The following is a 24,036-nucleotide window of genomic DNA, read 5'->3' as shown; positions in this document are numbered from 1 at the left end:
TGCCATTTTGCGCGTCATTTTTCTACGCATGGGAGGAGGGAGTGCAAGAAGGCCAAGATGGCAGATGCATTTGTGGAACTGTGTATTGTGCACCAGAGCAATGGCACCCTGTTTGTTGAGGTGGCAGATTGGCGCAGTGGCACAGGGAGCTGGGCAAGGAAGATGGCCTCCTTGCTGGTGTGTAAGAGGTCAATCTTTGGCTATGGTGAGTGGGCTGCAATGCAGAAATGGAGGCAGGAGGACCGGCAGACGGTAATGGACAAAGGTAGGAAGATGCACTACCATTGCTGGATGCAGTGTCGATGTGTGGCCACCCCAAGCGGAGTTGCTGTAAGCCTTCATTCTGGCCAGGGGAAAGTTGTTCAGGATGTACACAGTGCTGCACACGAATGTGCCCTTCATGTACTGGCACATGCAGCTGACAGCAGCCAAGTAGGGATGATTTGGGGCAGACAGAGACCTGCAGGTAGCGCCGTCAGAGGTCAGACAGTGCCTAGCAGTCCTTGGTGGCCGGGTCAAGCTGCTGTTTGTGAGCCAGTGGTGTGGCTGTGGTACAACAGGCGGAGAAATTAAGATGTGCAGGGAGATTCTGGGAGTACACAATGTGGGACAGATGAGATTGTCTGAGCAGCAGTGTACCTGGACGCCCAGAATGTACTTGGCCTTGCCAAGGGCCTCGATGCTGTACAATCATCTCCTCCCAACCTGGTCAATCTGGAGATGATGTTGTTGATGTTGGAGTCAATTGAGTGGGCATGCACTCGTGCACATGTAGCTAAGGTGCTTGTTTGAGGGCTGGATGCAGTGATTCCACCATTGATGGGCTGCTCGAGCCGTAATGTGTGTGCTCCAGTTTAAGGTTCCTTGTAGTGCAGCGGACATGTGCCTTGTCAACTTTTGGCCTGGTGGACAAGAAGTGCTGTGCGCGCTGCAAGCGCACACAGGGTGCAGATGGACAGGAATCTGGCAACCAGGCCAGAAGACCTGACAACTGGGTCAGAAGATTTGGGAAAATTCATGCCAGACTGCTGCAAGAAACTGTGGGCAGCAAGCCGGACCTTGTGCCCAGTGGCTTTGCCGTGCTGGTCATCCTTCTGACAGTAGAGAAAGCAGAGACTAAGGTGCTTTCCAAGTGGCAGCAAACTGCGGTCAGACACATGATACAAGCACGGTGCTGGCAGCAGAGATAGTGCAAGAGTGCGGACATGCGCCGGTTGCTGCATATTGACATGGCAAATCTGGACAGGTGCAAATGAAAAAGGCGCAACAGCGCACTGCTCGAGGACATGCGCCGGTGTGGAGAGTGCAGGTTGCGCCGTTGGTGCCGGCAGCAATTAGCCAATGCAGTGTTTTGTTGAGGCAAACGTGCATGCCTTGCTGGCTCTGGAGGATCCAAAGGTGCAAGTTTCACAGCAAAGACATCAGGGGGAAGGGACAAGAACAGCAGCGCATGCAAACACATCCTTGACGCTCTTGTAGAAGCCCGCCATGCCGGCCAGGCGCGCGGTAGAGAAGGGGGACCATGCAGGCAGGTGCCAGAAGTGAGCTTGGCTTACTGTGCAGAAACCACTGCACCCTGAGCACAGGGGATGATTGTTGCCAACCAGAGAGCAACCTCAAGGCTGTGCTGCCCAAGGTGCAGCAGCATCCTCCCTGCTCTTGTCACTTCTGCAGCACTGCGCCAAGCTTGTGCACAATGTCAACACCTAGTGCCAGAGCGAGCAAAGTAAGTCCGCACTCCTGTACAATAATTGCCATCTGGATCAGCTCTTGCAAATTGCCAAGGACCGAATCATATTGCCTGACCCTGCTGCTGTGTAGCACATCCAGCTGCCCGCTGCCTGATGCACACGGCCGCGTGGCACACAGCTGGGACCTTGCACACATTGTTGGCTTTGTAAGCTGCTACTCTGCGTGCCCAGATCAGCCATTGTTGAACTATGTATGTCTGCGCATGCCAATTCACGATAGGCATGCTTGACCCCAATATTGGTCTGTCTTGTAGATATTGCCGCTTACTGGTTACAAGGTGCATGGCACTTCTGTTTAGGGTGCTCATTCCATTGAAATGACAGTCCATCATGGCACACATCTTTGTCCTCTTGTCCTGGGCCATCTTGTTGGAGTTTTGCCTTTAGTTTTGTGTTGTGCCTCCTCCACTGAGGCAGAGTATATTGGCCTCTTCCTCACTGCGGAAAGCCTAGCCCCCTTTGTGAGACGCTTACAAGTTGTGGTGAGCTTGCCGCCGCCCTGACCCAGCACTGCCACCACAGTCAGGGCACTAATGCTGCTGCACGCAACCTGCACATCCACAACCGCATCAATCATTTTCCCCCTCACTGCATGGCAATCTGCAAGCCAGTCCACAACACAACCTGGTCCATGGACATCCCCACTGCCAGCATGGTTGAAACACTGAGGGGGTTGTTGCCACTGCAAGTTTGAAGGGGGCTGCATGTTTTTGACGCCTGGCGCTCTTCTTGCGCTTCCCTGTGCCGCCCTTATGCCCGCACCCTCCTCTGCGTCACATAGCTTGCCTGCGCGCAAGGAGCAGTGCTCAGGGGGCAAGGCGGTCCCAACTCACGCCTTGCCTAAGGATGTCACAGCCACCACCGGGAACGGGAACGGGAACGGGCCGTTATACCGGGGAGGCACCCCAATATAACGGGGCTCCGGCCCGTTCCCGTTCCCGTTCAGCAGAAAGGCAGCAAAAGCTGCCGTTACAAGCTATAACGGGGACAGCGGGATCTAGAGAAGCGTTTTCTATGCTCTCGTGCATCTTTAGAACACCATCACATGCTCTGCAAAGTCTCGAGAGAGCGAGAAGATCAACGAACAAGCAAGATCGTGATCATGACTGGGCTGCAAGAGCGGGCTTCTGCTCGCATCCTACCCTGGAGTGGCACTGTGCTGCATGCACAGCCTCTCTTCCATGCAGGGCACCCTGTAGATCCCACTATTATCTGTAAAAGCTCTCAAGAGCTTCCTGTACCTCTCCTAAGCTGCCAAGGTCAGTGTATGCCCGTTGCAGCCCGTTACCGGGCAATAACGGGCCCCGGTCCCGGTCCCGTTGCCGTTGTCTGGATCTGGCCCAAAAGCCCGGTCTGGTCCCGGTAACGGGGCTCCCCGGTCATGGCTATGACATCCTTAGCCTTGCCCCCTGTCCAAAGGCAACATCCGCTTGCTGCCTTGCATCCGTGAACCCTAAACAACTGCTTTGGCGCGTCAATGTCTCCTTGCCTCTCTCAGAAGTGCCACCGTGTCCTGACAACACAGCTGTGCCTTTGCAGAGCGCAGGACTTCTTGCACCGCAAGCCTTGCGGAGCCTTTGAAACACCCACTTATGTGCAACTCAATGAGTGTGCCTCCCTCCTTGGTGATTTATTACCGCAAGGAGCTGGTGGTTGCTACTACTACTGCAGGCCTTGCCTTGTAAGTTGGCCCATCCTCCCCTTTGTTGGAGCAAGTGAGCTGACCGCCTCCTGCTCATTGCTCAGCTTCTTGCATCTTGCGCATCTGCACACATCAGCGGCAGATTAGAGCACAACAACCTGCACAAGCAGCGGTGAGTTGGCGGCTTGGCAACAAGCCCCTTGCAGCACATGCTGACTGCGCTACGTTCCCAAGAACCCAGCACTTTTGCCGGGCTAGACTGGACTTGTCTCAGCATCTCATGAAGCTTCTAGCCGTGACAGCAAGCCTCAGTGTTGCCCCATGGCAAGTCACTGCAGGTGCAGGCAGGACTGCATGCTTGTGACTGCGTAGTGCACCTTAAGGTGAGAATGGCTGACCTGTTCAGCTTCTGCAGCTCCTCCCCCCGGGAGTATTCTTTTCGGTTATCTGCTGCAGAGTTCCTTTATTGTCCTTACGTGCACTGCAGAAGGAGTTCTACAAGGAGCAGACTGGCAGCAAGGAAAATGCATGCATGCGCCTAGGCAACTTCAGGAGTGTGTGGTCCTTGCTATTGCTTCCAGAGCAGCTTTCTTCCTTCTGCACGCAGGTGGCTTGTCTGCATAAGAAAGATGCACCTGCAGCACAAGACTGTACTGGACTGCATTGACAAGTGGGTGCACAAAGAGGCCTGACTGCAAGCGCACTCTTGCCTCCGGCAGTGAAACCAGACTTTGATATGTCAGACGCACAAGATTGACTTGACAGCTTCAGACAAGACAGAAAGGCGGCAGTAGAATCAAGGAACCCCCTGTCATGATTTTGCAGCTTGGCCAACAGCGGCCAAACTCCAGTGTGCTGACAGTCTGTGAATAGCAAATTTGTCAGTGAGATGATCAAACTCTACTTTCTGTTGATCCAGAAGAGGTTCTGCAAAGCCGATCCGGCACCTGAACCAGCACCTGAACCAGGTACTCGTCCTTGACCTTTTTGTGCACTTGCAGGCAAGTTTGACTCAAGTCCGCATCACTGAATTTATTTTCATAACCTTGACACAATGACATTGCTGCCAAGCTTCCCTCTGGCTGCTGTGCAATTTATACCGCCTTGCTTCTTGAGTACTCAAACATCTTGTTTGTCTGGGCCAAGCCAGAGGAGGACACACTCACTGGCAAGGGTATGCCCCGCAGCTTGCTTGTCTGCTGCGCAGGTCAGATGGACATGTCAGCAGAACTGGGGATGAGGGCGGATGAGGCAAAGAAGTGCAGGTCTCGCGCTAGGTATGCAGGTGTGCTTGGGCTATCTGGCAAGGCTGAGATGTAGAAGAAGGTCCAGTCTGGTGTAACTACCGGTCATGCAATTGCAAGAGCTGTGCACTGACACTTGCAGTACAAAGGAGAAGCGTGGCTTTGATGGGACAAGGAGAGGGGGAAAGAAAGTGTGGCTCACACACGCGAGTAGGCGCACACTGCGCTGCATGTGCCTGATTGTGCAGATCTACCACGCCAACGTTCAGAGAGTGGCGCCGACAAGGCAGCGCAAGATCCTGACCAAATTGTGAGCGCACTTGACCAACGCATCGGTTGGCCACCCAAGCATCTTTGCATGTGCGCGGGCAAGGGCCGCAGTCAGTTGCAGCATACCCTGGTTGACAAAGCAATCCTTGTTTGGGACTTTGTCCTGCCTGCGGACGGATTGGCTTGATGTGAGTCTGCCATTGGAAGTGAGGAGCAGGCAATCACGCACCTGCGCTGGGCCTGCCAGAAGTCAAGGATCTCCTTGAAGCTGAGGTACGTAACATGGTCGAGCGTGGTGTAATTGAGGCAGCAAAGCTCAGGCTTGGTCTCGCAGCTGCGCGGGGTCAAAGTCAGCACAGCACCCAAGCACCAAATGAAAGCGCTCTCGATACGCACAATGGCAGGCCAAAGACAAAGTAGCCCTTGTCGGCCACTGTGCTGGGCGTGGAGCCGTACTCCTGCTGTGCGAGCGCAACAAGCTCTCCAAGCTGGGCAAGCAAGAGACCTGCTGTGCGCATGTTCGGGATGAACATTGGGATTTGCGGGGGCAGCGAGCCGTGGCGGATTACGGGCTGCATGCACTTGTAATGCAGCCAGGTCTCCCTCGGGAATGCGGCCTCGCCCGTGAGGAGCACATTGAGGTGACGGACGTGCTGCAAGTGCACGTAGGAGCGGACGGGCACCGCAAAGTTCTTGAGCTGCTGAGCAAGCGTCAGTGTGCAATTGGAGTGCAAAGGACAGCAAACAAAGGCATGCACAAGAAGGTTGTCCGGCGGAGGGTAGGGCTTTGGCTGGGCAATGTAGGACGGGCGGACCTGGGTGGGAGTACGGGTCAAGGCGCCTGCAGCGGCTGTCGGCAAGACGGCAACAAGCATCTGCTTTGCGCCCTGCGGGGAGTATAGACGCTGGGATCAGCTCTGCACCGCTGATTGCCTTGACTGGAAGCGCCAAATGCACCCTGTAGAACTCGTTGGTAGTGCAGTGCTTTGTCTTGCCACTGCCTGAGTGGCGCAGGTTCCGCATGATCCTGCCAAGGATCCAGACGTTGACACCAAGGTCAAAGACGGAGAGCAGGAGCGAATCAAACATGTCCGAGTCGGTGACGAGCTGGACGTGCACGACTGGGACGTGTCTGTGCTGGTGAACTGGTTGTTGACGCCAAAGACGTCGTTGTATGTGAGATTTGGTCCAAACCAACCCCCAGTCTCGATGCCGCGCTTCACGATCTGGCAATCGTAGGAGAGCGCCAAGTTGAAAGACGGCGTTGATGACGTGTTCAACATGCGGGTTGGCGTGGCAACAAGAGCGGTGGCCTGTGGGAAGAGGCGCTTGCACTCCTCGTGGAAGAACGTGTTGATCGGGATCCTGCAGGCATATCCGTCTTCAGAATCCAGGAGAACGCTTGACGCAGAGGACGAGACGCACCACGAGCCTTTGTGGAAGCGGAAGTTGCGGATGATGTGCCTCCAGAACTTGAATGGCTGCAGGTCTGCGGCGAGAGGGGCAGGCAAAGCAAACACGTTGAGGATCTGGTCTTGCTGCGGGACCGAGTACGATGTGCCCCTCGCGCCGTGCATGGAGCCTGCAACTTGCCCAGGCGCCATGACTGTGCACAGAAACCATTGCGACAGACTCGCGGTTGCCAGAAACGCAAGGAAGTGAGCAAAAAGGGGTAGCTTGACCACGTCGACAAGAAGATGGAGGGGGGGCGCATGTGGCAGAACGCGATTGATCAGACGCCCAGCGCAATCAAGCAGCGACTCTCGACACAGGAAGGAGTCTCTGGCAGTTGCTTGTGGAGGCAAAGCAGCGTTGGGAGGGGGAGGAGGAAAAGCTTCATCTTGGACCCTCCCGCTTTCCTCCGCTGTCCTACTGCTTGCTTCACCCCTCTGAAAGAACCTTTTTGAGCCTCCCCTGAGCGGGGTGCCCGCAGGGGCGTTGCGCTGGGCGCGCGAGATCTCGCAGGGCGCGCGAGATCTCGCAGGGTGCTCTCGGCCAGACGCCGCCCCCGCCGTCTTGACCGCAAGGGGACGCAGTCGCCTCCCGCCCCAGCCGCAGGCAATGCCGCAGGCCGGTAAGGAGCAGCCAGAGATGGACCAGTAGCATCTACTGAGCTGATTGTAAGCCCGCAGCCGCTGCTCCACCGTCTCTGCCGCTTGGTCCGCCGACGCTCAACGAGTGGTTGTGGCTCCTCGCGCGGGCGCACACGCTTGTTCAGCCTGTGCAGCTTGCACTCAACGCATATGAGGACATGCTCAAGCTCGCAAAGGAAGACTCAGAACGATGGACTTGCGAGATCCGGAACATTGCCGGGCAGCCGGTCAAGCCCGACTACATCGTGCGTCTGAGTCTTTTGTGCGGTTCTGCTTGTGGGCTTATGCTGTTTGCGAGCTGCCTCTTTGCCCGCAGAACCCGTCGAAGCCGCTGTTGATGTGGCGTTTGGCGTGTATGGAGATCTGCGCTCTCCGTCGCATTGGTGAGAGCAACGAGCTGCACGCCTGGCGCGCAGCAGAGCTGGCGCGCAACCTTGGAGCGAGCTCCCTGGCGCAACTTACAGTTACCAGCGCCGGCCAGAGGTGCGTACGTCCAAGCAGGCCTGCACGATTGCTCTGACATCCACTCTACTACAGCTGTTGCCACAAGAGTTCCACAAGGCAATCTGGTACGTGTACCAGGATAACTCTGACTACGCCACTGCCTGCAAAGGACTTGCCGTCCTTGAGTCGGCAGCGACACTGGTGGGCACACTGGCGCTGCCTCTTGTGGTGAGGATGGCGGAGGCAATCAAGATGGCGCTACGCGAGCCGGCAGGCGCTCAGGCGCGCACAATAACTTGCCACTTTAGCGCTCACGCCAAACTGACCACTACTTGCGAGTAGACAACCCGCATCGCCGGCAGTCTGCAGGACGCTGTCCATGAAGTTGATCCTTCGGCAGCCTTTGAGACGAGCAACCCGCGCTTCGAGTACGGCAATTCCGCTTCAGCATGGAACCGCCCAACTCCGCCCTGGCGCAGCCTTTGCTTGCGCACCTGCTCAACTTGTTGCCCCAGGATGTTGTCTGCTGCCTTAAGAAGCTGCATCAGAGCATGCGGCGCAGCCGGCCTTCCTGCCAGAGACGCCAGACAAGCCTTACGCCTTGCACAATATCGAGGGACCAACTGCAACAGGCTACGGCAACAAAGCGGGCGCCGCAAGCGGTCCGCTGCCGTGCTACATGCTTGAGGTTGCCATTCTTCGACAGCACGGCCCTGATGTTTGTGCTCGCTGACCTGTAAAAGCAGGAACAAGTCAAACGTGTTGCTGTCGGGCAGTGTCAGCAACAGCCTGGAGGTGGACAATTGTGATGTACCCATTGTTGGACGTAAGCTTGTTGTTGATGTCAAAGATGTTGGTCCACGGTACGTGCAGCTGCTGACGCCCAGAGAATGATAGTAGCAAGCAGCAACAATCCTGCAAGCCACTCCGCGCGAGGCAAGCCTTTTCCGAGCTCATTCATGCCTGTACAGGCACATAGTGTTGTGCAGCCCAGTGTATGGCCCTCAGACCCGGCTTGACGGCAGTAGGACCGCACACGACTAAGGCGCGAGGCGGGGAGGCGTACTTGACGAACAAGAGAAGCATAGCGAGCAGGTACCAATTGAAGACTCAGCAGAGATTACGACACTCAATATTAGCTCACACAGCCGCTGAGCGGTCTCGTGTACGCGGCAAGGCCGTGAGCAGCACACGAGCAATGGACGCGGAACGCCTGGTTCGCCTCGAGCGCACGGCTCAGGGGAGGGCGGACGATCGAGGATGAGCCCGCCGATTTCGTCCTCATCTTGCTCTGGAAACAGACGCACGTGTCACGCGCAGAGATGCAAGCGCAGGACCGTCGCAGGTTCACGGCCCCAGAAGGAGCAGCGCCGCTACGATTCAATGATCCCACGGACGCTCAGTCGAGCCCGCCTTCGACATCGCGCCTCGATGGACGCGAGGCAGCTCAAGTGCGGCCTGTCTGTGCGTGCGCGTTCCGCTCAGCAGAAATGTATGCGAGCTGATTTTGACGGTCCTGCTGTAGTTTTGAAGCCAGGACTGGTTACAGAAGCGGCAGGATCGGCCTACGTCGAGGCGGGGCGGACGAAGGTACTCTGCGCAGTGTGCGTGCTCGCCGGCAGACCGAGAGGGCTTTCGGGTGCTGATGTCCCATTTCTTCGCAGCTACGGACCAAAGCCGACACCACCCAGTGCCCCTTTCAACGCCAAAGCCCGCTTGAACGTTGAGGTCAAGTTCGCACCCTTTGCCTCAGGCGTACGACGGTTTGTACCGGGAAAGGTGCGTTTCGCGGAGTTCATCAGCAAGCTCAACGACGCTGACAAAGCCATGCCTCGACACAGGATACGGAGGCCACGGCTCTCGCTGCGGTCGTGCAGCAATCGCTCGTCCCTTCTCTCCTGCTCGAAACAATGCCGAAGTCGCAAATCGACCTCTTTGTGACGGTGCTCGAGTCCGACGGGTGGGACGGGGACCTGTCCATGTGCGTTGCTACGCTCGGATCGCCCATTACAGGTGCTGACTGTCAATCCGCAGAGGCGTCACGGCGGCGTCCGTTGCTCTCGCCGAAGCTGGAATCGGCATGCGCGGAATCGTCACAAGCTGCTCTGCAGTGCGTTCGATCCGTACAGCTTACGGGGAATTCTACTGACAATGTCTTCCTGCAGGCAATTCTCCCTTCGACGTCAACCGCAGTTCTCGACCCGACGCGGGACGAGGTGCAAAAGGCCGCATCTTTCGTGACGTTGGCCTGTATGCCAGCTCTTGGCACTGTCACAAATCTGCGTGTCAACGGAGTGGTGGCATCCGACGCACTCGCAGAGGTCAGTGGTTCTCGCCACTCCTTCACCTTCTCGCGACTGATCTGTCAGGACACAGACGCTGGCTCGCGCGTACGAGGTCTGCGGTCTTCTGCACGGTGTGGCGGGGCAGGCATTACTTGCAGCTCGCCAAGCGGCAGATTGAGGAACGGCAGTGTTGCAATTGGCCTTTCTCGCCTCATCTCAGCACTTAAACCACGAAAACAGCTTCGTCTGCCTCGCAACATAGCCTCATGAGCGGTTCCGCACGCAGCAGCTCCAGCTCAGGAGGTAAGATGCGAGTCGGAAGTATCTGATCGGGAGGCTCATCACGGAGAGGCGGATGCGGGAACTGCGGAAGACGCGCAAGCAGCTCTTACTTTTCCCCGAGACTACGAAAGCACGGAAGCATCAGCGCGCGTAAAAGAAATGACGAGTTAGCAACAGGGACGCACCGACGCGCGATGTCATCTTTTTGGGCCTGAAGTGCCGCAACCTTGTCCTCCTTGGTCGAGTTGTCTGCGCAAGGCGAGATGGTCAGATCAGATAGTAGGAGTGAGACCGAGCAGACCGTACGGGCAATGTGCGCCTGGTTGAACGGGTTCAGGGGCGATTTCTTGAAGTTGTCGTACAACCGGTCATCTGCGTCACACTTGGCCGTCAGCAATTGCAAGCGTGCAGCCCGTGCCGGATACTGGGCGCACGGTACTGCTGCAGGCGGAGACCCGGGTGCTCCTTCCGCAGGATTGGAAGCTGCTCCTCCTTGTACGCCTCGAACTGTAGGGGGGACAGGCCAGGTAATCAGCTCGGCGCCAGGGCAGATGCACAAGGTTGACGCACAGCCGCCTTGAACCGCCTCTCTGGGTGAGTCTCAATCTTCGCCGCCTGGCTACCAACCGACGCCTTGTCCGTCTTAGCGTTGACAAGCGTGAGCATGTCGAGAGCGTCATCCTGGCGGCCCCATCCGCGTCAGTCGTGCCGGCAGTTCTGTTCAGTGAGTGGTTTCGCACAATGCCAGAGGCGCTGAAGGAGGAAGGTAGCTCGGAGACGCCAGCATCAAAGCTGGGAATCGCCGGAGCCTTGGGCGGCGCCTTCTTCGCGCCCGCCTTTGGCGCTGCCTTGGGCTTGGATGGCTGCGACGCCTCCTCCTCAGCTAGGAGACGGTCCCGCTCGGCCTTCTTGGCTGCACAGAGCGGGATGGTCAGTACGCGAGCCGCCGAGCGAGCAAAGGGGGCGGTGCTCGTTCTTGCGAGGGTGAGCTGCACTCACCGCGCGCAGCCTCTGCCGCCTCGGCCTTGGACTCCTTTGCTCCCTTGCCCTTCGCACCCTGCGACCACTTCTCCGCCTCGCGCGCCTCGGCGTCTGCAGCAGCCTTTGCCTTCTTGCCATCGGCCGCCTCCTCCTTGCGAGCCTGCGATTGTGAGCGAACCAGTCAGCGTTGCTCCGCAAGCTTCCCAGCACCAAGTTCGCGAACGCAGCAAGCCCGGGAGGCTTGGGATAGTGTGCCTCGAGGACGAGGCGCACTCACCTTTGCGGCAGCAGCCTTTGCGTTCTGCTTGGGCTGTTTGGCGTGGTGTAGACTCAGTAGCAGTCCTGGTCCACACGGCAGAGAGACGCACGGCCATGGTAGGGTGCAAGCGCTCGGTTGCGTGTGGAGAAGCCCGACCTCGAGAGCCGGCGACAAGCGAGAGCAACCTCGACGCTCGCTTTCCCGTCTCCCACCGACTCTGACCCGCACCGACTGTCAGAATGAGCACCACTGCACGCCGTGGATCCCAAGCGGTCGAGGTGCGCTCGTCTCGCTGCGTCGCCGTATCGATCCAACAGCGTCATCTCCCCATCTCCTCGCTTCGGCGTCCGCTCATGCCACTCGTTTGCCTCGCCCCGCAGAGCCGTACGTCGACTCGCCGGTCCTCGCGCACTGCCAGGGGATCCGTTTCGGAGGTCGGCCGTCGCAGCGAGGCCGGACGCCTCCAGTTCACCCGCACCCAGGATGAGACAAACCTTCCGTCCGCCGCCAAGAAGGACATGGCCGACTACCTGGTCAAGCTCGAGAAGCAGTTCACCCTCACGCCCCAGCGCATGCGCATGTGCGTCCTGATCTGTCACTGGTCCTTCCGCTTCCGACGGCCTCGAGCTGACGCTTCCCGGCTGCCGCTTGTTCGGTCTCCACAGGATTGTCGATTCGTTCATCGAGACGCTCGAGCGTGGCCTTACGGCCAAGGGCCAGGAAGTGGTGCGTTCTGCGCCGCGATTATTGCCGATTTGAGGAGACCGTGCGCTGATCAAACCCTCTTGCCAATCCGTGCACAGCCCATGCTCCCGACGTACGTCTTTGGCTGGCCGACTGGCAAGGAGAAGGGTTCCTACCTCGCTGTCGACCTTGGCGGCACGAACTTGCGCGTTTGCCATGTCGAACTCGAGGGCGACGGCAAGTTCGAGGTCACGCAGACGAAGTACCGCCTGTGCGTATCCCTGCAAATCTCCGCGGCCCCTGCTGTTGCGCAGAGCTGACTATCGCCATATCAGTACGGAGGAGCAGAAGCACGCGGATGCGCAGGGTCTTTTCGACTTCTGCGCCGAGTGCCTCGACAACTTCGTCAAGGACCACTTCGGCGACGAGGACGGCAAGGTCGAACTCGACGAGCCCATCCCGGTCGGCTTCACTTTCAGCTACCCTTGCGAGTAGGTACAAGCCGCAGGAACCGCGTTACAAAGCCGCCGACTGATCATGACGACGTTTCACAGGCAGGACCGCATCGACCACGGCGTTCTGATCCGCTGGACCAAGGGCTTCGGCGCGCCGGGCGCGGAAGGCAAGGACTGTGCCGAGCTCTTCAAGCAGGGCCTCGAGAAATACGTGCGTTCGACTCGACGGGGCTGCCGGAGCGTTTGCTGAAAGGTCCACCGCGATTCGCAGAAGGTTCCCGTCAAGCTTGTGGCACTCATCAACGACACAACCGGCACGCTCATCGCGTCGTCGTACGTCGACCCCGCCACGCGCGCCGGCATCATCTTCGGCACGGGCTGCAACGCCGCCTACATGGAGAAAGTCGCCAACATCCCGAAGATCAAGGACCTTGGCCTCCCGGAAGACGCTGAGGTAAGCCATCATCGACTCGGGCGAGCGGTAAGACTGCCGGGCTTACGGAGCTTGCTCCTCGCAGATGGCGATCAACTGCGAATGGGGCGCCTTCGACTCGACGACTCACGAAACTCTTCCGCGCACGTCCTACGACGTCCACATCGACGAGACTTCGAACAAGCCGGGCGAGCAGGCCTTCGAGAAGATGATTGCCGGTCTCTACCTCGGCGAGATCTTCCGCCTCATCATGTGCGAAATGATCGACGAGGGCATCCTCTTCCTCGGTCAAGAGACGTACAAGGTCGAGAAGCCGTGTGTTGATCTGATCACAGTAGGCTCGTCGCGGCGTGTGCTGACGTCCCGGTGTCTCCAGCTTCGTCTTCGACACCGCGTTCCTCTCGCTCATCGAGAGGTGAGTACCCGAATAGTGCTCTAACGTTTTCGAACGCACACGACTGACTTTGGACGACAGTGACACCACCGACGAGCTCCTGACCGTCACCGGCCTCTTTGCGCACTTCTTCGCGCTCGACACCACTGTGGCCGAGCGCCAGTTCATGCGCCGCCTTGCTGTGCTCATCGGGTGCGTGGCGCTCACACTGGCGAGCAGATTTGTTCGTGAACTGACACTCCGGCCGGCACAGCACCCGTGCCGCTCGCCTGTCGGCATGCGGCATCGCAGCCATCGTCTCGAAGCAGGGCCTTCTCGACGACTCGACCGAGCCGGCCAAGACGATCGGCATCGCGACGGACGGGTCGCTCTACAACGTGCGTCTGTCATCGGGCATCACGGTTATCAATCTTGCGCTCACTCTCTCGCCTGCAGAAATACCCGAAGTTCCCGCAGCGCCTCGAAGAGGGCCTCGTCGACATCTTCGGCGAGAAGGGCCGGTAAGACTCCTCCTTGCGCAGGTGACCACAGCATGGACTGACAGAACCGGGCTCCTGCAGTGCGATCAAGACGTACCACGCCGAGGACGGTTCGGGCGTCGGCGCCGCCGTTATTGCCGGTGCGCCAGCTGCTGTTTCTGCGCTCGAGGCTGCGACTCCAGACTGACTCGGTTCCACCCCACATAGCCATGACCAAGGCGCGCAAGGACGCGGGCTTTGCTATGCACGTCTAAGCCTGGTCTCTGCCGCATCGGATTGAACATAGACTCGGACGCGCGCGCGAGAGGGGACAGGGTGCGGAGGATCTCGCTTGGGTGGTTCGCCGCTTTGTGACTCGTGCTGCCAGTGTACAGAAACGTAGTAGGCTCTTGCTCGAATGACTGCAAAATCGATACTGGCTTGGGAGCTTTCCCGGGAGCGAATATAGATACGAAGCCTGCATTGCACGTGGGCTAGCGATAGGATGTTCGGTAGCCGGGCACCTTGCTCAGTTCCTCGCAGTGCGGAAGCTGTACGTCGGGAGCGGTCAGTGTCGTCTCGGGGAAGTCTCGCTTTGGAAACACGCACTCGCTGCTTCAGCGCTCGGTCTAGTCTTGCGTGGTCCGTGCCGATGCCTGCACGAGCAAGGACGATGAGTGGGAGGATGCGAGCGCAACTGACGGAGATGAAGGCGCACCGAGGAATCCACGGGCCTGCTCCACCTCGTCGTTCCTCCGGTTCATCTGGCAGGGATGAAGACGTCAGCGCCGAGAGACCCAGTGTAGCATAGAGCTGATGATATACCTCTACCCGACACAGGTACTGCAGCCGATTCACCCACGCCTCGTTGACCTTCGCCTCGAACTTCTGCACATCACGCGGCACGTTCAACCGCGCAGGCTTCTTCGCCTTCTGCTCCTGCGCCTGCGCCGCAGCTTCATGATCCTCGTGCGCCGGTGCAGCGCCGCCCGAACCTGCAACGGGCTCCGCGGTCGCCTGCGACGCGCGGAGGTGCTCGACCAGGTCGCGGCGGTACAATGGCGAATTCGGTGGGTGACTGGACGAGAAGCCGAGTGACGGGTTGGCGGACAGGAGCGAGGAGTACTGCGGGTGCGCAGCGTACTGCTCTGGGTTGACGAAATAGCGCGTGCCTGCGGCCGTATCGCGCGGAACCGAGAATTGAGGCGTCTGCTCGAAGCTGTAGGCGGGATCGGCGGGACCGGACGAGCCAAAGAAGGACGGGAGTTGCGAGAGGAGGGAGAAGGCGAAGAAGATGAGGAGCGGCGCGAGCTGCACCCATGCCGACGACTGCTGCTGCTGTTGGCCATTGGCGGGTCGGCCCGCCCCAGCGCGCGGCATGCCACCCATGCGAGCACCGCCGGGACCGTAGAACTGGAATGTCGTGCCGCCGCCGAAGGGCCCTCCGCCGAATGCCCCGAACGGACTTCCGCCAAACTGCGCACCGCCAAACCCGCCTCCTTGCCCGCCAAAGAACATGCGGAACAGGTCTTCGGGCGAGACTTCTTCGCCGCCGAAACCCTGCCCGCCGAACCCTGCGCCGGCGGGCCCGCGAGCGAATCCTCCTCCTCCCCCTCCTCCGCCACCACCTCGCGAATCAGGGTCGCCGCCTGTCTGATCGAAGATGGCGCGTTTGTTCGAGTCGCTCAGCACTTGGAATGCCTTCGAGACCACTGCGAACAGCGTGGTCAGCGCGTAACACGAGATAGCCTGCAGTATGCACGCACTCTTAAAGGCCTCCTCGGCTCCTGGCGCCAAGTTCTTGTCCGGATGCAGACCTACAACACGCAAGTCAGTTTGCTGTCGCTGTCGCGGGATTCCGCAGCAGAAAGGGCGAGCGCACTCAAGGCAAGCTGTACGCGCAATCGAGGGAATGCCAAGTCAGCTTGCGGTATGCGAGACATGCACGATTTCGACACGCACCTTGCGGTACGCCTTCTTGACGTCATTCTCCGAGCACGACTTCTCGAGCTCGAGGATCTCGTAGTAGGCGGTAACGCGGCACGCCTTGACCCGCTTGACGACCGCAAGCTGCGCCGACGTGTACTGCTTGGCCGACCCAGTGTCGGCGCTCTCCGCCTTCGCAGCGCCTTTTGCGCGCGACGTCGTCGATGCGCTCGACGGACCTGCAGAGGTTGCCGACGTGGACGCGGACGGCGCGGGTTCGGCGCTGCCGCCGGGGCTGCCTGCGCCGTCTCGCTCGAGCTGCTCTGCGCGGGCGAGGAGGGCGCGGGCTTCTGCGGTGGCTTCGAGGGCGATGCTCTTCTTGGCGAAGCGGATGGCCGAGTCGTACTGTCCGGCGTCGAGGCGTTTCTGGGCGATGGAGAGGGCGCGGAGGGCCTCTTCGCGATTTGCGACCATGTGGGCAGACTCGCTGTGGACTGCAGAAGCTTCTTCGAGCGCCTCGCGAGCCCTGCAAAGCCGGGTCGGCGGTGCGGAGAGAGGTCGAGGGCAGTCGCCGTCGGCGCTGCTTGTCCTCATCAGCTCGCTCGCCGGTCGAGCATGTCGGCGCCGCTGATCTGCACGGCGCTCCTCTTCCGTGCTATCGCGTGGTACCAGAGCCGCCACGCGCGCGCCGGGCCTCTGGACGAGGACCCTCGCTCTCCTTCCGCTCCCGCTCCACAACCGCCTATCGCCGCGACTCCCGCCCCTTCACCCGCACCGAGACGGCATACGAGCAAGGCGTCCAAGTGCGTGCGCATGTCGGAGCGATGAGAGCTACACGCTGACGCTGTCGACGCCGCAGATATTCGCCTCGACTGTCAAGCACTCGAGCTGCACCCCCTCTCTTGGCCGACTCGCCTTCATCATCGCGTCAGACGCCTCCGCCGACCTCTCCGCTCGCAGAAGAGCGGCATGTCAGCTCGACCGTCAGCCCCGCAAAGGAGCTTGTGACCTTCCCGTTCCCTGCCGCCGCCGACTTTCCTTCCCCACCTTCACCTCGCGCTTCCCTCCCCGTCCCTTCACCGCAGTTAACGCCAACCTCGGCGCGCCCGCTGCGCCGGGCACCCTCTATCACGTCGCGCCGCTCGTCAATCTCGTCTTCCATCGCCAGCACGGGCTTCCACCCTGCGGCGTCCTCGGCGGTCGGACCGGTCCTGAACGTCAGCCACGACGACAACGACATTCCGCATGCCTCGCCTACTCCCAGCCCGCCGAACAGGCGCGCAGAGTCTGCGAGTGTCGGGCTAGGACGCCCAAGCGGAGCACCAGTCAGTCGAGTGACAACTCCTTCCGCTTCGACGGCATCCATTCGTTCGAGCACGTCCTCGCTCGACACCACGGTGGCGCCAGAGGTGGCAAAGCCCAAGCGAAAATTCAGCTTGGGGTTCGGACGGCGAAAAGCGTCGCAGCAGGCGGCGGCCGAGGCAGAAGGCCGTGATCCGGCTCCGTCGCGTATTCCGGTGGTGGAGCGTCTGCGCAGTTTCGGCACCAAGAAGTAGACAGGCCTGTTGCTACCGTTGTAGATCTGTCTTTCGTACCTGTTGTCCTGCTATACCGAGTCAATGCCTGACGTCTTGTGCGTGCGAAAGGCCGCCAACATGATCTCGACTTCGGACACCTCGCTCCATTCCGCTCATCCACGGCGAAAGAGCGCCAGATCGCTGCGCCTTCTCTAACAGTACGCACAGATCATTCATCGCAGGTGCGCACGACTCGTTGCTCCCACTCCGGGACTCGCGCCTCCTGCCAGTGATGAGGCGGTGGCAGAGCTGCCCTCGCGCTGTATGGCTTGCCGAAGATGTTCGTGTCGGCGCTGACAGCTCTGGCAATGCCTCCTGCAGCTTCGCAGCAGCTCGGCTTCACCTGCTCACCAGCCAGCCTCATCAGTTTCTATCTCCCGTCTCCCTGTTCGGCGGTGCGTCCCCTTCCTTCGCTCCGTTCGGCTCGAAAGTTGGCTGACAGTATACTGCATCCCTACATTACCCGTCTCTGCTGTTTCTGGCCCTCCATCTGCCCGTCATCGTCGTCACCCGCCCCCACAGACATGTACGTCCTCCCGAGCCTCCAGAGTCTTCCAACGGCCTTTGAGGACCCCCCAGACGTGGCCAGACGCTTACAATTGATTGACATCTCCCCCTCTAGCCAGCAATGCCGCGCCCGATCGTCTTCTTCGACATCTCTATCGGCCAGACACCCGCCGGTCGGATAAAGCTAGAGCTGTTTAACGACGTCGTGCCCAAGTGCGTTGTCGTGATCCCCCGTCTCCGCTCTTGACAAGGCTAAACGGGCGGTTGTGTCGCACACAGAACTGCAGAGAACTTCCGACAGTTCTGCACGGGCGAGTTCCGCGAGAATAGCTTGCCGGTTGGCTACAAGGGCGCCATCTTCCACCGGTGCGCTCATCTTGCGCGCCCTTCGTCTCGAGGGTCTGGCTTACACCGGATGCGTTCAGTGTTATCCCTCATTTCATGATCCAGGGCGGAGACTTCATCAACGCAGACGGGACGGGGACCAAGAGTATCTACGGGCAGAAGTTCGAGGATGAGAACTTTGATCTGCCGCACGACACGGCAGGCCTGCTCTCCATGGTGCGCTCTGGTCCCGTCCCCTGCCTCTCGGGCCAAATCGTAACAGCTGATCCGCTGTCTGTCTCGCCGCAGGCCAACTCGGGTCCGCACACAAACGGCTGCCAGTTCTTCATCACCACCGAGCCTGCACCCTTCCTCGACCAGAAGCACGTCGTGTTTGGCAAGGTCCTTGGGCAGGACAGCATGCTGGTCGTGCGCAAGATCGAGAACATTGCGACAGGCCCGAACAACCGGCCAAAGCTGCAGTGCACGATCACGGGTGCGTCTCATGCGCTGCTGCGAGGCCGTGCGAGAAGCTAATTCTCGCTTTGCAACACAGAATGTGGCGAGCTGTAGAGGCGGAATCCAATCTCGCGCTTTTTCAGCCCCTCCCTCGAGGTTTCGACACCAGAGAGTGCGACAGCCAGCCTCGAAGTCTGTCCCGTGTCTGTACAGAAGCATCGAGATCTTGAACGATACGAGTGGCGAGTTCGGAGGAGCACAAGGGCCGCGGCGAAAGTTGCTGCAAGTTCCGATATAGCTTTCAGCTGCACGCAGCCGCAGCCTCGGGCAAGATTACGTTTCCACACGCCTGCACCCGGTCGGAACGCTGTATGAGGACCACTTGGTCACAGGGCATGCAGATCGGGTAGTGATGGTACGCGCACCGACAAGGAGTCCCTTCGCAGTACTGCCGAATCGAACGTTTGCTCGAGCACCCGGCCTGGCTACGTCAACGCCTCTCACGACTCATGTCGATGATCAATCTGCGTGCGGCCCGATCGATAGTGACCCGTGCAGGAGAGGCCAAGTTCGAAAACGATTCGAGCAGGGTCCTGGAAGCAACTGCAACGACGGTGAAATGCGGACATATGTCCTCGCTACGCCAGCAACAGCGTGACGCTACGCGCAAGAAGCAAGCAGCACATTGTGGACGCATGACGCCTGCCCAGTCAGGAAAGAGCGAGCAAGGGAAATGCATGATCAGCTCGAGACGGGTTGGCCGGCCATTGCGATGAGGAGCGGGACCCGCAAAACGGCAAGGGCGCCTACACCGGACAGGTCGAGACACTTGTGGAAGCGCAGAAGCACGCTCGAGCAGCTCAAGTCTCGCCGGGAGGCGAACATAGGCTGCGATGGGGAAGGGCAACTGTGCTTGAGAAGGCCTCGAAGCGCTAGAGCGACAGCTTCAGCTCAAGGGCAGCGGTGGTCGGACGGATCTGGTCCGCTGGTTCATGCAAGCCTGCAAGCGGAGCAGAAGCGGGTCTAGCGAGTGCCGAGGCGCAAGGCGACGAGCCGATCGTGGCAGCTCGGAGGCGAAGAGGGGGCAGCGAAAGCGAACTTCTCGCGCTGGCGTCAAAAGGCGTGTGCAGGGAGTCGGCTGTACGCCGAATTGCACCAACGACGTCGAGAACTGCACCAGAACGCCGCTTCGAGCGGGTTGTCTCAGAGCGCGAGCGGCTCCCTCGCTTTCCCTCCTCCCTCATTCGACCCGCGTTCTTCCGAATCGCTTCTTCATCCCTCGAGCCTACAAGTCAGCTACGGTCGACAAGATGCTCAACCCTGCTCTCACTCGCGCCGCCCGTGCCGTTCCCAGGGTGGGTCGCTCGCTCTTGCCGCTCGTCCCCGACCGGATCCTCGACTCCGAGTGCCGCATGCATTTCGCCGCTGAGCCACGCTGACGTTCTGCCTTGCATGTACCCTTGCGCACGACACTCGTTGACCTTCGCCCACCGCCACTTACCGCTGCCGTCGCCGTTCTCCCCTCGATATCCGCCTCCGCCACCTCTCGATCACCCGCCTGGCTCACGGCCGCCTTTTTGTTGCGCTGTTCGCCCCTCCAGCATGCCCGTGGCCTCGCTACGGCCGTCGAGTCGAAGCCGGAGGCGCTCAAGTCGTTCTCCATCTACCGCTGGGTGCGTTGCCGCTCTCCCGATCGCCCGCGGCTCGCGCACTTCGCGCCCATCATCGACTTCCAGGCGCCCGATCTGCGCTTGTACACGTACTGACGACACATGGCATGTGCTGCCCGTCAACAGAACCCGGACAAGCCCGCCGAGAAGCCGTACCTCCAGACCTACAAGATTGACATGAACAAGTGCGGCCCCATGGTCCTCGACGCGATTCTCAAGATCAAGAACGAGCTCGACCCGACTCTCACGTTCCGTCGTTCGTGCCGCGAGGGTATCTGCGGCTCGTGCGCCATGAACATCGACGGTGCGTCGGCAGTCCCGATCTGCACGGACTGGCGTTGGCGGGCTGCTGGCCGGGCCCTCGTTGTGTGGCCAGCCGAGCAGTGCGCGCAGTGCGCCTGGGTGAGCAGTGGGCTGACCTGAAGCTCGCACCTGCAGGTGTTAACACCCTCGCCTGCCTGAAGCGCATCGAGAAAGACCAGAAGGACATCAAGATCTACCCCCTCCCGCACAGTGTGTTGCCTTTCTCGTGCATGATGCCGAGCAGGAAGCTGATCCGGGCCGTCCCGCAGTGTATGTCATCAAGGACCTCGTCCCCGACATGACCCAGTGCGTTCTCTCCCGCCTCGCGGCTCTCTCGAACTTGTAGCTGACTTGCGCGATTGCGATAGGTTCTACAAGCAGTACAAGTCGATCCAGCCGTACCTCCAGGCGGAGCGGCCGGCAGACGGGCGGGAGCACCTGCAGTCGAAGGAGGACCGTCTCAAGCTTGACGGCATGTACGAGGTGCGCTTTGATGCCTGCGCTTGTTGCTGCAGCTGCTCAAGCATGTTGACATTGTGCCCGTCTCGACCCGCAGTGCATCCTCTGCGCGTGCTGCTCGACCTCGTGCCCGTCGTACTGGTGGAACCAGGACCAGTACCTCGGCCCGGCCGTCCTCATGCAGGCGTACCGCTGGGTCGCCGACTCGCGCGACACGCAGAAGGCCGCGCGTCTCGAGAAGCTCGCCAACCCGTTCTCGCTCTTCCGCTGCCACACCATGTGCGTGCAGCCGTCACCTTTACACGTCTGCCGAGCTTCTACTGACATATCCGCTTGCCCACAGCTTCAACTGCACGAAGACTTGCCCCAAGGGTGCGTTGGACGTCTTTTCTGCGCCCGGGGGTGGTTCCAGGGCGTCTCGGACCACCCCGGAGGCTGCCGGAAGCCTCCAGGACTCGTCCTGGCACACCAAACACGACCCTGACTGACCTCTTTCCTCGATATAGGCCTGAACCCGGCACAGGCGATTGCGTCCCTTAAAAGGGAGATGGCCCAGTTCTGAGCGGCGACTCGCTCGAGCTGAAGAGGCGGCAGGAGGAGAGGGGGAGAGCCGCATGTTTGCCGTACCCGCATTTTCTTTGACGTTCCTACTAGCTTGTACTCTCACATTCGTTCGTTCTTTCCACGTGCCTGCGCTCTCTCGGTCGTGCAGTGAGAGGATGGAAGTTTACAATCGCATCTTGCGAGGAGGGGGTCTACTCAGGTCATCTCTGTCTGCATGATGCGCGCTGCCAGCCGCCCAAACTGCCGCAGCGCCAGTGTCCGTTGCCGGTACACGAGGATGGACCCGGCGACCGCCGCAAAGGCGAGGTTGCACATCTGCGAGCGAGGGAGGAGAGTCGGTCAAAGCGGCTTCGACGGCGCGCGCACAACGGAGAACGCACGATGAACTCGAAGTAGTCGTGGTACTCCTGCCTGAGCACCTTGGGACACGCCTCGTACGTCTGTATCCGCTGCACGATCCCGCCCTGTCTCCGCTCGACCGCGGCCGCGACCGCCTCGTCCCACCTGCGCCGCAGCAGCGCGGCTTCCCACGCGGCGGCATTCACCCCGCGCTTCTGCCGCCGCCGGTCGTGCTCGAGCGCCTCTCGCAGCTCGGCCTCGGCGGGCGAGAGCAGATCGTCTGGCGCGGCGTCGACGCCGTCGAGCGCCTCGTCGTCGTCGACGGGCCGCTCGCCCGGCACAAAGCCGTCCGGCGGCAAGTCGTCCGCCAGGAGGGCGTCTTCGTCTGCTCGTGCCGCGCCGAAGTCGGCGTCGACGGGGTAGAGGTGCGGCGGGGTGGGGGGCGACGAGGCGGTGTCGGCGCGGGATGAATCAGAGGGAAGATGGTTGGACGCGACTTTGGGAATGCAGAGGAGTGGTCGACGGTTGCCGTACACTTTGCAGACGGGCGAGTCGACCTGCACAGCGTGTCAGCACGAGTTGAGGCAGGTGATGGGAGAGAGGGAACGCACGTCTCCTGGCGAGCAGGGCTGACAGTCGCCCTCGACGCGACAGAGGTAGTCCCCTGCGTCGACCACTCCGGGCACAGTGGTTGCGCGGCGGTCGAGCGCGCGCGAGTCGGCAGATGCGAGTGGAGCGGACGCGAGGGCGAGGGCGAGCGAGAGGACGCAGAGCCAGGGCGCCGCGGGTGCAGCTCGTCGGCGTGGCCGTGGCTGTGCTCGGCGCATCTCTGCTCGCTCGGCACAGGGGCGGGTCCGGTCGAGACGGGAAAAGGGCGCGAGGTTGCCGTCGACGTCTCGCTCCGCCTGCTCGCGGCGCCAGCATTCCGCTCGCGCCGATGGACCCAGAATGTCCGTGAGAGCGTTCAGCACCACTCTGGCGACACCTCCTGACCTTGGCCTTCCCACAGTCGTGCCCTCGCTCGCAGAGACTCGCGCTTCCTCCGACACCAAGGTCCTCAAGTGCGCCGCCTCCTCTTCTTCAGCCTGGACCTCGCTGACCCTCCGAGCCTGACAGGAAAGCGATCCAGGGCTTCTACGCGCTGCTAGCAGAAGACGCAACGGGCGACAAGCTGTCGGTCCCGTTTCATCGCTCTCGACTTGAACGGGCCGTCCCGCTGACCGGGCTCGGCTTCATCTGCGCAGGCAAGCAGCCCATGCGAACTTCGAGGTAGGACTCGGCCAGCTCGAGCAGCTGCTCGACAAGGCAAAGCGGATCGAGCAGGTCACGGCGTGGGAGGTCGAGGGTTACCGCAACGAGGTCGTCTCGCTCGGTGCGTCTCCACCCTGGTCTCGCCAGCTACGGCCTAACGACGACGAAGCTGACGTGGCTACCGGCGCCACGTCGCACAGAACAATCAAGCGGCGAGACAAGTGCGAAACTCGTCTCTCTTGGAGAGCGGCTCGTCGCGGCGCAGCAGGAGCGCGCACGGCGGATCGAATACGACGCGATCGCCAAGACGATCACGCGGCTACCTGACCGCGAGAAGGGCAAGGAGTGCGTCCCTCCCATCCACAGCCTAAAGCGGTCCAAGACGGCTGACGAGCAATTCTTTGGACGCAGGTCGCAGGACAAGCTCGTCGCAGACATCGAGCTGCTGCGGCAGGAGGAGCGCACGTACGCCGAGACGTGGCGCACGCGCAAGCTCGCGTTCGACGCCATCGTGACCAGCCTCGAGGCGATGCAGGAAGCCATTCGGTGCGCTCTCTCCCCTTTCACATCTATTCGTTGCGGATGTCGAAGACTGACTGTTTGAATCATGCAGGGAGGAGAAGGCCGAGCAGGAACGGCGACGAGCACTCGACGAGGACGACTCGGAGGAACTGACAGACGCGGCAGCACCACCGCCAGCAGCGGCAGCGGCGGGCGAGGGACAAGGCGCACCGCTCGACCCAACGGCAAAACCGTTTGTGCCCGGGGCAAGCGAGGCAACAACGCCAGCTGCTGCAGCGGACGGCGATGTCGCGATGGACGGGGTAGAGGAGGAGGAGCGGGACCGCGAGGAGGGGCAGGTGACAGATGACCGTGAGAACGGCGAGATGTCGTGAAGTGGCACGCAGCTCTTGGCCCTCTCTTGTTGTAGCTTATTATCCTCGAGGCATGTTGTACGATGCACGCGCGATTACAGACTGAT

At 60.4% G+C, this 24,036-nt stretch overlaps 10 protein-coding genes across 10 annotated transcripts; 6 read left to right on the top strand and 4 right to left on the bottom strand.

The window, feature by feature from the left end:
- Positions 1–4,902: 4,902 nt before the first annotated feature.
- Positions 4,903–6,511, bottom strand: JCM10292_001380 (uncharacterized protein; the record flags this gene model as incomplete). Its single annotated transcript, XM_076650520.1, has 7 exons — positions 4,903–5,074; positions 5,137–5,241; positions 5,304–5,605; positions 5,666–5,794; positions 5,865–6,028; positions 6,106–6,272; positions 6,333–6,511. The coding sequence occupies 7 exons, from the start codon at positions 6,509–6,511 to the stop codon at positions 4,903–4,905; spliced, it is 1,218 nt and encodes a 405-aa protein (XP_076504005.1).
- Positions 6,512–8,766: 2,255 nt separating this feature from the next.
- JCM10292_001379 (exosome complex component MTR3) lies at positions 8,767–9,907 on the top strand (the record flags this gene model as incomplete). Its single annotated transcript, XM_076650519.1, has 7 exons — positions 8,767–8,908; positions 8,970–9,048; positions 9,109–9,223; positions 9,286–9,425; positions 9,479–9,554; positions 9,610–9,765; positions 9,821–9,907. The coding sequence occupies 7 exons, from the start codon at positions 8,767–8,769 to the stop codon at positions 9,905–9,907; spliced, it is 795 nt and encodes a 264-aa protein (XP_076504004.1).
- Positions 9,908–10,117: 210 nt separating this feature from the next.
- On the bottom strand, positions 10,118–11,366 carry JCM10292_001378 (coiled-coil domain-containing protein 124; the record flags this gene model as incomplete). Its single annotated transcript, XM_076650518.1, has 9 exons — positions 10,118–10,133; positions 10,197–10,260; positions 10,318–10,383; positions 10,446–10,518; positions 10,582–10,692; positions 10,752–10,924; positions 11,011–11,152; positions 11,270–11,302; positions 11,361–11,366. The coding sequence occupies 9 exons, from the start codon at positions 11,364–11,366 to the stop codon at positions 10,118–10,120; spliced, it is 684 nt and encodes a 227-aa protein (XP_076504003.1).
- Positions 11,367–11,490: 124 nt separating this feature from the next.
- On the top strand, positions 11,491–13,950 carry JCM10292_001377 (uncharacterized protein; the record flags this gene model as incomplete). Its single annotated transcript, XM_076650517.1, has 14 exons — positions 11,491–11,529; positions 11,632–11,831; positions 11,917–11,977; positions 12,055–12,206; positions 12,271–12,426; positions 12,490–12,601; positions 12,662–12,844; positions 12,909–13,138; positions 13,200–13,238; positions 13,299–13,409; positions 13,471–13,594; positions 13,653–13,717; positions 13,778–13,836; positions 13,904–13,950. 14 exons carry the CDS (start codon positions 11,491–11,493, stop codon positions 13,948–13,950), a joined length of 1,578 nt encoding a protein of 525 aa, XP_076504002.1.
- A 219-nt stretch (positions 13,951–14,169) lies between these two features.
- Positions 14,170–16,075, bottom strand: JCM10292_001376 (J domain-containing protein; the record flags this gene model as incomplete). The annotated part of the gene is made up of 7 exons (XM_076650516.1): positions 14,170–14,226; positions 14,285–14,331; positions 14,394–14,439; positions 14,501–15,387; positions 15,442–15,492; positions 15,558–15,567; positions 15,638–16,075. The coding sequence occupies 7 exons, from the start codon at positions 16,073–16,075 to the stop codon at positions 14,170–14,172; spliced, it is 1,536 nt and encodes a 511-aa protein (XP_076504001.1).
- A 141-nt stretch (positions 16,076–16,216) lies between these two features.
- On the top strand, positions 16,217–17,157 carry JCM10292_001375 (uncharacterized protein; the record flags this gene model as incomplete). The annotated part of the gene is made up of 2 exons (XM_076650515.1): positions 16,217–16,404; positions 16,461–17,157. 2 exons carry the CDS (start codon positions 16,217–16,219, stop codon positions 17,155–17,157), a joined length of 885 nt encoding a protein of 294 aa, XP_076504000.1.
- Positions 17,158–17,806: 649 nt separating this feature from the next.
- Positions 17,807–18,582, top strand: JCM10292_001374 (peptidylprolyl isomerase; the record flags this gene model as incomplete). The annotated part of the gene is made up of 5 exons (XM_076650514.1): positions 17,807–17,898; positions 17,965–18,051; positions 18,111–18,246; positions 18,319–18,505; positions 18,566–18,582. 5 exons carry the CDS (start codon positions 17,807–17,809, stop codon positions 18,580–18,582), a joined length of 519 nt encoding a protein of 172 aa, XP_076503999.1.
- Positions 18,583–19,778: 1,196 nt separating this feature from the next.
- SDH2 (succinate dehydrogenase iron-sulfur protein subunit SDH2) lies at positions 19,779–21,462 on the top strand (the record flags this gene model as incomplete). The annotated part of the gene is made up of 9 exons (XM_076650513.1): positions 19,779–19,823; positions 20,070–20,141; positions 20,265–20,442; positions 20,577–20,651; positions 20,711–20,747; positions 20,810–20,924; positions 20,998–21,179; positions 21,244–21,272; positions 21,407–21,462. 9 exons carry the CDS (start codon positions 19,779–19,781, stop codon positions 21,460–21,462), a joined length of 789 nt encoding a protein of 262 aa, XP_076503998.1.
- Positions 21,463–21,659: 197 nt separating this feature from the next.
- Positions 21,660–22,630, bottom strand: JCM10292_001372 (uncharacterized protein; the record flags this gene model as incomplete). Its single annotated transcript, XM_076650512.1, has 3 exons — positions 21,660–21,779; positions 21,845–22,360; positions 22,415–22,630. 3 exons carry the CDS (start codon positions 22,628–22,630, stop codon positions 21,660–21,662), a joined length of 852 nt encoding a protein of 283 aa, XP_076503997.1.
- Positions 22,631–22,740: 110 nt separating this feature from the next.
- JCM10292_001371 (uncharacterized protein) lies at positions 22,741–23,950 on the top strand (the record flags this gene model as incomplete). The annotated part of the gene is made up of 7 exons (XM_076650511.1): positions 22,741–22,753; positions 22,813–22,864; positions 22,920–22,976; positions 23,048–23,175; positions 23,255–23,399; positions 23,466–23,600; positions 23,668–23,950. The coding sequence occupies 7 exons, from the start codon at positions 22,741–22,743 to the stop codon at positions 23,948–23,950; spliced, it is 813 nt and encodes a 270-aa protein (XP_076503996.1).
- Between the last annotated feature and the right edge of the window lie 86 nt (positions 23,951–24,036).

This window comes from Rhodotorula paludigena (assembly GCF_050403205.1).
Source record: "Rhodotorula paludigena JCM10292 DNA, Rt_paludigena_JCM10292v1_ctg36, whole genome shotgun sequence".
NCBI lineage: Eukaryota > Fungi > Basidiomycota > Microbotryomycetes > Sporidiobolales > Sporidiobolaceae > Rhodotorula > Rhodotorula paludigena.
This window is presented reverse-complemented; position numbering and strand designations above follow the sequence as displayed.